At 48.1% G+C, this 12,478-nt stretch overlaps 1 protein-coding gene across 2 annotated transcripts in view; it reads right to left on the bottom strand.

The window, feature by feature from the left end:
- Positions 1 to 12,478, bottom strand: part of CPXM2 (carboxypeptidase X, M14 family member 2) — a 120,583-nt gene that overhangs the window by 99,046 nt on the left and 9,059 nt on the right. For both annotated transcript variants that reach the window (XR_014326758.1, XM_082855050.1), the window contains exon 2: positions 9,964 to 10,062. Coding sequence is in view for 1 of the 2 variants with exons in the window: in XM_082855050.1 (XP_082711176.1) it covers positions 9,964 to 10,062 (99 nt within the window). In the remaining variant the exon portion in view is untranslated. The remainder of the gene's footprint in view (positions 1 to 9,963; positions 10,063 to 12,478) is intronic.

The following is a 12,478-nucleotide window of genomic DNA, read 5'->3' as shown; positions in this document are numbered from 1 at the left end:
ATTACTTCAAAAGAAAAAGCTTTTGGGGCTTCCCTGGTGGCTCAGTGGTTAAGAATCTGCCTGCCAATGCAAGGGACACGGGTTCGAGCCCTGGTCTGGGAAGATCCCACATGATGCAGAGCAACTAAGCCCGTGCACCACGACTACTGAGCCTGCACTCTAGAGCCCACAAGCCACAACTACTGAGCCCACATGCCACAACTACTGAAGCCTGCGTGCCTAGAGCCTGTGCTCCACAACAAGCGAAGCCACCGCAGTGAGAAGCCCGTGCACCGTAGCAAAGAGTAGCTCCCACTCACCCCAACTAGAGAAAGTCCATGCGCAGCAACAAAGACCCAGCTCAGCCAAAAATAAATAAAATAAAATAATTAATTAAAAAAAAAATTTTGCAGCCTCTCCCAAACTCATCCTAAAAAACTATGAAGAGGCAGATAAGTAAAGACTCCCACCAGTGCTTTAACCTAATGCCAGAGGTGGAAGAACATTCACCACATGTGAGTCCAATGGGGACAGTTGGGAAAAAAAATGGAGATGACCAGAGGAAGGACAGAAAAACCCTTCACCCCTCTTGCATGCCTCCATTTTGAAACCCAGGGTCTGCAGCAACTAGAAAATTGGACATTTATCTCTAAAGCCCAGATGGGGCTTTCTGAGGCGGCTGGGTGCTCACGTCTCCCCCCAGCCAAGTTTCTCCAACTGTTTGGATCAGAAGTTCTTAAAACACAACTGGACAGGAGGTAGGGGGAGGTGTGGCAGTCTGGCAGCGTGGGGGCAAAAAGAACACTGATAACCGCATACGAAGGTGATTATGGTTCCCCATGAATCCCATCAGATCACAGTGTCTAAGAACCAGCAGTGAGGGAAGGAGTTCGCACCTAAGAAGAGCGATGATGTGTAAGAGATAAAAGGCTGCTAGAAAGTGCAGACTGTGCTGGGGGTTTGCATGCGAACTGGCCAACATCTGTAGACCTGAGGAAGGGCTTAGACTGGACCCAGGGGAGAAAATCTGACTCGTTCAAAGATGAGTAAAGAACAAAACATTCAAAGAGGCACACCATCCAAAAGACTCCAAAAGAAATAATGTGATTTGATATAATAACCAGGAAAATGTTGTTCACAATGTTGTTCACCCTAAGTATAGTGCAAGAGACATGGCCTCTACTTGCCATGAAAAGGATATGCTGAAAAAAAAGATAGAAAATATTTAAGATAAGCCAAACATCAAGAAAACTAAAAATCCAAAGACAGAATTAAAACCTACAAGGAAAGATCTATTATTTTTGAACTAAGCTCTTTGCCAGTGCAGTAGGGAAAAATAAATAAAAGCCTTGAAACATGGAAAGGAAAAAGAAAACTGTCATTATTTAGTGTACATTGATTCTGTAGCCAAATCCAAGTTAATATATGAATAAATTTATAATTAATAAGAGTTTAGCAAAGTTGCTGGGTATAAAATCAACATTCAAACAGCAACTGTACTCCTGTACACTAGCAAAAGAGAATTAGAAAACTGAAATTAAAAGCATCACAGGATGTCAATTATCTAAGAATAAATCTATTTAAAAATGTGCAAGGCCCATGTATTGAGATATATTTTGAAAGATGTAAGAAATACAGAGATATACATGTGCATGGGTTAGAAAACTCAATATAAATATGTAAATTCTCCCCTAATTGATGTTATGGAATTAATGTAACTCTAATCAAAATTCCAGGAGAGTTTTTAAAGAACTTGACTACATGGTGTAAATGTGTGTGTGCGCACACACACTTTCAGTGGGTCGATAATAACCAAAACTTTTGAAGAAGAAAAAAGTTCTGCTCTATCAGATATCAAGATTTATCATAAAGCTATAATAATTAAGAGAGTGAGATATTTTATGTACGGGTAGAAAAATGAAGTAATGATAAAGAAGAGAACTGGAAGCCTGAAAACAAAGCCAAGCATATATGGACACGACAGCCAACACCTAAGGGCAGCACTGTAAAATAGTGGGGAAACGATTATTATTCCATTTGGGTTCTTACAGGAAAAAAAATTAAACTGAACTTCAATCTCCTATCACAAACAAACAAAATCCATTCTAATATATAAAAACCTAAATGAGAAAGAGAAAAAAGGAATTAGAAAGTAGTATAAAATGTCTTTATGACTTTTCTTTTTTTTTTTTTTTTTTTGCGGTACGCGGGCCTCTCACTGTTGCGGCCTCTCCCGTTGTGGAGCACAGGCTCCGGACGCACAGGCTCAGCGGCCATGGCTCACGGGCCCAGCCGCTCCGCGGTATGTGGGATCTTCCCGGACCGGGGCACGAACCCGTGTCCCCTGCATCGGCAGGCGGACTCTCAACCACTGCGCCACCAGGGAAGCCCACTATATAGCTTCTTTAATGTCACATAAAATAGATTTTTTAAGTCAAAAAGTAGTATTAGTCATAAAGAAAGTCAATACACAGTAGGAAAAAAAAACCCACAATTCTCCAGGAAGATGAAACAATTTTAAACTTGTAGGCATATGCTAAAGGGAACACTTCTTTACTCCTGGCTTCCATGAGGAGGGATGTTCCTGAGGGGAGTTCCATACCTCTCTCTGCCACCTGACTCACTCTGCCCTTGGGGTAACCTGTCTGACTGGTACACAGGCACCGATAAATGGTGTGTATAGTTGAGCTCTGCCCTCCCCTCCTCCCTCTTGGAAGCAGGATGCCCTCGGGGAGCATGGTTCCACTTTTCCGCACGGGCTCTACTCCTCTCAGGGGAGCAATGCCCTGGTCTAGAGCCACCTACAGCTGGGAGTGGGGATGCCTGCACCTCTTGGGGTTCATTCGCATCCATCTGGTTCTCATGCCAAGACACGTCTTCCAACTCAGCCTCTATCAGAAGAAAGATGGCCAGTGCCCCAGTGAATGACTGATAGGAAGCTCATTCAATGGGACCTAATAAGGTAATAGTAACCCTTATTGAGCATTTACTGTTGTGAGTGCTTCGTTCAAGTCATCTTATTTAACACTTATCCCAATCCTATGGGCAGGTCCAAGTATTAGCTCCCTTTTATATTTGAGAAAATTGAGGAAAAAAGAGGTTAAACATCATGCCCAAGGTCAGACAGCTAGTGAGCCGAGGACTGGGCTTTGATCTCCACTCAGTTTGCTTTCAGAGTTCTTCACTGCACTGTATTGCAATGTATCGATAGAGGGGCCCTGTCCTTCATATATAAAGAGCTCTTATAAATCAACACACACACACACACACACACACACACACTAATAGAAAGTGGGTAAAAGCTGATAAAAGTACAAGTTGGTATAAACTTTTCTGGAAGACAGGGATCACATCTGTGCAGTTCCTCCTCAAGGAAACAAGCCCAAGGAGTAGGTGAGCAAAGCCACGGACACCAGGGTGCACAGCAGAACTGCCCACATCAGGGAAGAACTGGAAAACAACGTGAACATTAAAAAACACAATAACAGTTAGGAAACCATCATAAAATGGAAAATAATGTTATGTAATGTTGTAAAAGAATATTTTATGATGAGAAAGTAACAGCATATTAAATGAGAATAGAAGGTTACAAAATAAGACTAGTTCAATTTTGCAAAAAGCATGTGTGTGATCTATACACATACCTGTGATGTTGTTCTTGTACACACACACACGCGCGCGCGCATGCACGTGCGGAGAGGAAAGATTGGAGAGACACACTCCAAAATGTCGACCATGGTTATAATCTCTGGAAGATACGACTGTGGATTCCTTTCATTTTCTTCTTTGCGTTTTTCTGTATCTTCCAAATATTCTACAAGGCGCATTCACTATTTTCATAGTTCAGAATGTCTAATAAAGCAGTAAAGAAATCAATTCTAAAACAACTTCCACTTCAAGTGGGTTAAATTCTTTTTTTTAAGTTTTAGCACGTGACAAGGTGAATTGGGTTTTCTGCTAAATCCATCCAGAGTCAGCAATGTAGAGTAAAGACGGTCTCACACAGAAGGTTTGAGAAGATGGAATGAAGGCTGACAGTGTCACAAGAACTAAACTCCAAGAGCGACAAGAGCACGTGTGCTGGCCTCGGTCATGAGGCTTCACAGGAGCTTCAGCACTAGAATCCCTCCTCCAATGATGGACTAGTGTGATCTTGGTCACCGAGAACCACAGCTGGGGTCAACTGGGTGATAGAAATGAATGGAACCTTTTAGTGCCACCAAACCAGTGCTACTGACACATCAGAGCTCTGTTCCCTGACCCCTTGTCTGGGAGATGTTTCTAGGCCGGCAAGTCCACTGTGGCTCTGGTTTCAGACTGAGGCTCTGAAGCCCATGGCCCTGGGCTGCCCACACGGTGTCAATCAACACACTCAGTGTGCCGTCAACTGCAGACAGCGTGAGCCCAGGGCCCCTGATCTGACCCAGTGAAGACCCTGCCATGGCAAAACCACTGGAGGAAAAAATAAATCTCTCTAAAGTGCGAGAGGCTAGAAAGACCTCAAGGGACACAGGTTTCATTTTAGAGATTGAAGAACTTTTTAGACATGTTTGAGATGGAGCTGAAAGTGGAAGAAGTAGCAAGGATGGAGGAGCCCTGGGTTTTCCAGTGTCCACATCTTTCAGGCTTCCCAACCAAGGCTTGTCCAAGAGGGTGGTGTGATTCTGTCCAACTGCCACCCCTCGCCTCCCCTCTCACTTCCAAAGGAATCCAAAATACAGATGTGATCCTTTATCACAGCATCTTCCAGGGGAGCTGAGACCATGTCGGCCCCGTCTCCTCCCAAATCAGGAATCTGGGACTCACTCTACTGCCCTCCACAGCCGTGCCAGACATCTGGGGGACGACCAAGCTGAGCCTCAGAGAGCCACCTGGCCCTGCAACAAGGGGCAAGGCTCACAGCAAGGGCTTGGATGAAAAGCCGAAAGCCAAACTGTCTGTGATACAAAGGAAAACCCTCGAGTTTCACACACACACACACATACACACACACACACACACACACACACACAAGGTAGGTCAATCCCCAAGCACCGTACCTGGTAGAGGCCTCAAATCTCACCCAGCCCAACACGAGGCAGAGTGCTGAGGGCACTCCATTCACCGACACGTACTGCTTTGGGAAACCACCCTATTTCCATGATGGCAGGAAATTAAGCTTCTTTCCTACAGATCGAAGAGCGCTTCCTGTGGAGGCCCAGTTCTGCTGATCTGGGCCATGGAGAATCCACCTCAACACGCATGGAACACCCGATCTCTACCCCAGAACACTAGTGCCGACAGCGCGGGTGCGCGATAAACAGGTTTGTTATTCTGGTCAAGTACCGCTGCTACCTACGCTGGGCATTTCCTGACGTGAATCACACAGGGAGCCTCTGCTCATAAACATACATGGCCTCCCATGTCAGAAAAGCCGTGCGCAGGAATCACTGGATGTGAGAGAGGAGAGGACCAGGAACATGAGGAAGAGATACAGGAAAGCAAAGGACAGGTGACAAGGGCAGGCTTCCGAGAGAACCATCAAGTTCTAAGGCAGAAGCCAGCAAGCTACAGCCCAAGTGAGGGCCAAACCCAGCCCACCATCCATGTCTGTACGGCCCATGAGATAAGAACCGTTTTTACATTTTTTAATGGTTATTTAAGTACCAACATAATACGCTCAACTTTGCATGTTGGCCCATAAGGCGTGTAATATTTACGATCTGATCCTTTAAAGCTATTTGCCAACTCCTGTAACTAAGGCATGGAAAGTCCCAAGACAGCAAATAAAAATCATAGCTAATGTTTGCTGACAGCTTACTGTGTACACTCCACTCTGCACACATTATTTCATCTCCAAAAACCCTATAAAAGACATATTATCCCCTCTTTACAGATGAGGAAACTGAGTCACAGAGACAGTAACTTGCCCGGAGCGTCACAGCCAGCGAGGGTAGAGCCTGACCCCAAAGCTACCTCTGCATCACCAACTGAGACGCTTGCCCAGTTCCCTTCGGAGGACACATGTGAGTGAGCTTTTCGCACAGGGCATGTCTGAGAAACAAGATCCTGTCTGGTTGGAAAAAAAAGGAGGCAGAGGCCAGAGATAAGTCAAATCATGGTGGGCTCTGAATGGCAAGCAGCGAGTTATTCTGCAACCAGTGCATGGTAAGTGACAGGGTATACGCTAAGCTCACTGCGATACTCTTTATAGCAGCAAAATATTGGAAACAACCTAAACGTCCTTCACTTAAGAGGTTAAATAAATTATAGAACATCCATTCGACAGAACACGATGCAACGTTTTAAAAAATGAGGGTTTTCATCTTCACTGTATTTGTCAGCTATTGCTGTGTAACAAAACACCACAGACTCTCAGTGGCACTTATTCCTTAGTTGTCTACAGATCAGCTGGGCTCAGCTGGTGGCTCCAGGCTGCAGATTGGGCCCATATCTGCTTCACTCATCTCCCAGGCTCCTTGGACCAGTGGCCTAGATGCATGCATTCTTCTCATGGAGATGGCAGGGTGCAAGGAGCAAATGGAAACAAACAAAGTCCCTCAGCACAGAACTGGCACCTTGTCAGTTCACCTTATTCTATTGGCCTCACCTAGGCACATGGACCAGCCCAAAGTCAAGGGGCTTTCACCTTTGTGAAGGCAACTGAGAAGGCATATGGCAAAGGCTGTACATATAGCGAGAGGGGAAGAACTACACCAATAATTCAACCACTGCATATGCTATTATAGAACAATATCCAAGATGTATTTTGGAGACTCGCCACAGCTGACACTGATCCTTAGTCATGGTGACAGCCATGTACATAATCTCTCCCTTAAAGCTAAGATTCTCTCAGGGTGAGTCTGAAACAGGAGGTAAGAGGACTGGGCACACCCTTTAAAAGAATGACATCACCGGGGCTTCCCTGGTGGTGCAGTGGTTGAGAGTCCGCCTGCCGATGCAGGGGACACGGGTTCGTGCCCCGGCCTGGGAAGATCCCACATGCCGTGGAGCGGCTGGGCCCGTGAGCCATGGCCACTGAGCCTGCGCGTCCGGAGCCTGTGCTCCGCAACGGGAGAGGCCACAACAGTGAGAGGCCCGCGTACCGCAAAAAAAAAAAAAAAAAAAAGAATGACATAACCACTGGGGACACGACAAAAACTAGTCAGAACCAACTAGGTCCAAGATGGCCGAAGATTCGACTTCCAGTGGACCCAGAAGATTCGACTTCTAGTAGACCTTGAGCCTCATCATACGCTCACTGTAATATATTAGCTGCTAAATGACACACCCACCAGTGCCGTGACAGTTCCGAGGCCAACCATAAAAGGCCAAAAAGTGGGCGGTGGCCCAATTCCTGGAAATCCCCACCCCTTCCCCAAAGTTGGAATAATCCTCCCACTCATTCGCCTATGAAATTACCCAGCCCATGAAAACTAACCACCCCATTATTTTGGGGCATCTCGCCTTCTGAGATGGCCCACACTCTGTCTGTGGAATGTGTTCCTCCCAAAGCCCTTCTCGCCTTTTGAGACAGACCACATTCTGTCTCTGAAATGTGTCTCTCTAAATCCACTTCTTACCTATCACTTTGTCTCTCGCTGAATTCTTTCTGCAATGAGACATCAAGAACCTGGGCTTCATTAAGTCCAGAGACCAGGTCTGTCATCTCAATTAAAAGACAGTGGGTTCAAGTCCCAATCTGGGTTGTGTGGTTTCAAATCCACATCTAACACGAGCCCTTTGATGCCAGTCACTCCCATAACTCGGTGTGGTTAATATCTGTACTACCCACCGCCCTGAAAATGAAGCAGGTGACATCTGGTCCACCTGTCGCCTTGGACACAGTGTAAGTGACAGCCACCCTCCCCGCCCCTTCACTCTGCCCCATCTCCAGAGAGGCCCCCAGCTCGATCAGAGGAGATGCTGAGAGAATGATGGATGTGGGGTCCTGAGCCCGCCCAGCTGTCCATCCGAGGCCCTGTTCTGCCCAGCGCCACCCGCAGGTGTCTCCTCCTGGTCCAGACCAGTGTTCCTAACTGCTGCGCCGCCTGCCTCCTGCACATGACCTCCCCCCCTCACCATCTCTCTCCCTCCCATATTTGCATACCAGGGCCCACACAGCTTCTCTTCCCCCCACCCCAGGGTTGCCCTCAATTCTGTTTTAATAGAAGAGCAATGTGAACAAGGCTCACAGGCTGAAATCACGTCCAGGGCGCTCAAAGGATCAGAGCCAGAATGGCTGCCTCGGAGACCAGGGGTCCCAACTGTTCAGACAGGGCTCTGAGGTGAAGGGCGGGGGAACAATCCTGAGCGGGTCAGGGTGGGGAAGGAGAAGGTTCGTGTGGCAGATCAGGAGGTAAGTGCGGACTTCACGGTGTACATGCGTACACACGTGAGTACAGAAATGGGCCTTGAAAAACCTCTGCGAAAATGCCTTTCAAAATTCTACCAACTTTCAATTCTGGTAATGGAGAAGTAAGATAATTCAAACCGGCCCTTGTGCTAAAGCTACTAACAAAACTGGAAAAACTATTTTTAAAATATGTTTGAAAGCATCTAAGAATTAACAAGACAAGAAAGAACTCTCTGGCCCAGATCTGACAGCAGCAGAACCCAGAGAGGTGAGGCCAGACTGGAAGCCGCTTTAGCCCTGTGACTTGTGATCCTGAGAAACAGCTGGTGTTTTCTCAGCCTGCTGGGGCAACGGGACAAAGTCATGGCCGAGGCCCACTCAAGGTGGGAGTCTCACTACCACCCATTTAGTTGAAACCCCAAAGGCCCACACTCTCAGGGTGAACCGGCAGGAACACAGCCTTAGCACCCCTTGGGTCCTCCACACACCGTCCTGATATGCTGGGCCCTCCCAGGGGCAATGTGTCCAGTGCACACCTGCCCACTATACGGTGGAATAGAATTCTCGTTACTAAGTGATTGCAGAAGTTCACTGTTGTGGAACTTCTGTTTCTGTTTTAGGAGGCACCGCTAGTCATATCTATGATTTCTCCGATGGCAGGTGCTTGGTTAGAAACACAGCCCCAGATCATTACACTCTGCCTAAGGGAGCACACAATGCCCTTTGTGACAATCGACTCCGTTACACGGTTTATGGGCTCACGCGGCAACTGAAATCGGATCCTGCCTCAAATTTGTGAACTGCTCTATTTATTTCAAGCAGCTGAGCGGAAACCAGCAAATCCTGGGTTCAAATCCCTGTTTCACAACTTGCAAACTGCATGACGGCAGGCAAATGACCCATATTACTGAGTCTCATTTTCCTCATCTGTGAGGGCGACGATGGCAACGATAATACCCACGATACTCAGAGGGACATCAGGAGCCGTGAAGTATGAGGCCCAGTGCTTGGCAATTACTGAGAGCGTAAGTGCGTAATACACGTTCACTATTACTAATATCAGCACAAATGTCATCCTACATACCATACTTTAGAGTAAGAGAGATAACGATAAAGGTAATTGTAATAGTTAGTAATAATAGTTATAGCTCTAGTTAGTGGGCCAGAGTTTGTCCATAAGTCTAGAACTAATGGCTTTGACCATCCTAAGGTAAGTAATTAAAGGACCAATATTTTTACATGATTGTAAAATGCCAGGCCTAGCATTACATGCTTTGGGAGTAGAAGACTCAACCTCTGCCACTGGAGGCCCTGGGTTCGGCTGGGAGATAAGAAATGCACACACAAGGCTGTGGGCAGCTACGAGGCCCCACAAGAAAGGAAATGATGTTGTCTTCGAGCGGGGAGGGGGAAGGGCAGGGAAGGCAAGCGCTCCAGGAAATTCGGAAATGACCTTAGTCAAGCTGATGAGAAAATATGGCTGTGAGTTACTGTGCGAAGCAGAAGACACAGACTGTGAATGTTCTCAGCCCCGTATGGACGGTGCAGAAGGGGCAGCAGACCCCAGGCAGACCCGTGCTCAGGACTTGGCTGCTGCGCCGGGGCCTGCGCCCTCCCGGGGCTGGTGATGAAGCAGGGGCCTCACTCACCCTCTCTGACAGCGTCACGGGCCACAGGGACCCTGTGGTCATCACCGGCAGCCTTCTCAGAGCTCTTGGTTTTCATGCCTTTTCTGTTGCTCTTTTTACCTAAAAAGAAGAGGAAGAGAGAGAGAGAGAGAGAGAGAGATGCCTTTACTGTCACATATGTCAAATCATCCCAGGCTGGTGAGGACTCAGCCGTCTTCTCCTGCAAAGCAGTCGTCTCTACCCTCTGCCTTCCCGGACCCCAGTGAAGGCACCTTGGACTCTGAGGGGCCAGTGGTTAAAGGAAAGGAAGTGTGTTATTGTGAGCACCCAGGGGAATAACCACTCCTAATAAAAACAATGCACACTTGCAGGTGGTTACTGTTCTGAGACCACAAAACGTCCTGCAGAGTACCTCTGACCCTCCCTGGGGCCCCAAAAGTGACACCATGTCTAATTGATAAAATGGAGCTGGAACTCCAGACCTCTGACCCCGGGGCAAGATTTCCTACCATGCTGGGCTCCTCCCACCTAACTCTCCAAGGCCCCGGCTGGGTACCTGGAGGTGTGATGATGCTGCCCACCAATTGGAGGGACTCCTTCCTGGAGCCCAGGGAGGCTGCCTGCTCGCGCCTCGCTGGCCCGTCCAGCTTCCTCTCACACTGGACTCTCTCTGCGCCACAGCCTGCAGTTCATATTTCCTGCCCACCAGAACTCGGCATGTGCCGTGCCTCCTCCTGCAACATCCTTCCGTTCACTCTCCATCCACTTAACTCCTGTTGATCTTGCAGATCCAAGCTCAGCCACGCCCTCTTTGAGATGGTTTTCCTGAACTCCCCACCTACATCAATGTCTCCTTGGATGGGCTCTGAGAGCACCTGTCTTTGGTCAAGTTGCCTCTGCGTGGAGCCTGAGGCAGGGGTTTGGTGCAGGTGATGTACTGAGGGAGGGCTCCAAGGAGAAGAGAAGGGAGGAAGCAAGATGAGGCAGAGGAAGGAGCTAAGCTAGGCTGTGTCCCCAGGCAGAGCCTAACTCAGCCTGATCCCACGGGGAGCTCTGGAGCTGGAACTGCACGCAGCGTTGCCCCACCTTGAGATGAGGGGCCACCTTTTCCTATGCTGGTTTGCCTCTGGCTACAGACTGTGGGGGAGGGGTGTGTGTGGGGTGGTGGGAGTTGTCTCCTTCCAAGGATCACGCTCCAGAGAGGGGAGCAGCTGTGAGCCATCACAGCCAAGCCCCAGCAGCTGTGGGATGGGTGTGCCAGTGGGAAGCGAGGACCTGGGTGTGGTGTCAGCGGCCCCCACGATGGCTCTGCACGCCCGTCCTGCGTAGCATTATCAACACATGTAAATATGTTGTTCTGTTCACGGGGGCAGGAGCTGTGTCTGGTTTTGCTCATTGCTTTCCCTCCAGAGTCTGGTTAAGTCTTTGAGGAACAACTGATCATGAATGACCGTGAGTCAGTGGGTGACCAATGAGACAACAGCAAGAGGAAGGGAAGGTCTATGGAGAAAGATACTTAGTTTGGATTTTAAAAAGCAAGTTGAAATACCAAAAACATCTAGTGGCCTGTGCCAATTAATGAAATCATTTCAGATGGTTCTAGAGTCACTAAAAAAAAAAAAAAAAGATATTTATCAAGAAAACCTTAAATCCTCAAAAAATTCAAGGGTGCACTGGGCCCAGCCACAGGCAATCCCCTCTCTATCATATTCTTGGGTGATACCTGCTGGGCATATCTTTCATTTTTCATGTAAGCTAAAAAAAAAAAAAAAATCACAAAATTAAATGTCCTCCTCGGGTCAAGGAAATCAATAAACCAAAACATTCAGAAAGGCCAGAGGAGGAAGACCGCCAACCTGAGTGCAGCTGATGACATCAGCCTAACGTCACCTCGGTATCTGTCCCGTTTTTGTGGGTAGGAATGCCAGCCCGGTGACCTCCAAAGATGACTTCTTCTGAAAGAGCCTGATCGAGGGTCTGTAAAAATCTTGATTGTTTGGAAAACTGGGTGCCACAACTTTTGAGAAGCAAGCGTCTGATTTGGCAGAAAGATAATATGTTAAGGGAAGAAAAAGTTTTACGAAACACGAGAGGAAAAAGCCATCCAACCCCTCCCTGGAAGCCGGCCATTCATTGCAGGCCTTCCCTCTGCCTGGGCAACCTCTGCGGGGCCTCCACGGGCAGCATGGGAGACAGAGTCAGAGGACACAGCCCCACACACACCCTCAGCCTCACTCCCCTGGGCTGGACCCACACCCCGTACTCAGCTCTGGGAATCCAATAATGGCCCAGATGTGAGGCAGATGTGCTATCACCCCTGAGACCAACATGTGGGGAACAGATTCCCTGCAGGGAGTGGCAAAGGGACCGAGAAAACAGGCAGGGCACCTGCCACCTTCTCCAGGGAAGACGCACTTCCAGGACATGTACCTACAAATCTGGTTCCAGCCCCAGGCGGCCAGGTTCTGCCACTGCACCAACCATGTGTGGCCTCGGGGGACCCACCTCACCCCTCCTATGCTAATTCCCCTCATCA

This window comes from Leucopleurus acutus, assembly GCF_964270905.1.
Source record: "Leucopleurus acutus genome assembly, chromosome: 14".
Classification (NCBI taxonomy): domain Eukaryota; kingdom Metazoa; phylum Chordata; class Mammalia; order Artiodactyla; family Delphinidae; genus Leucopleurus; species Leucopleurus acutus.
This window is presented reverse-complemented; position numbering and strand designations above follow the sequence as displayed.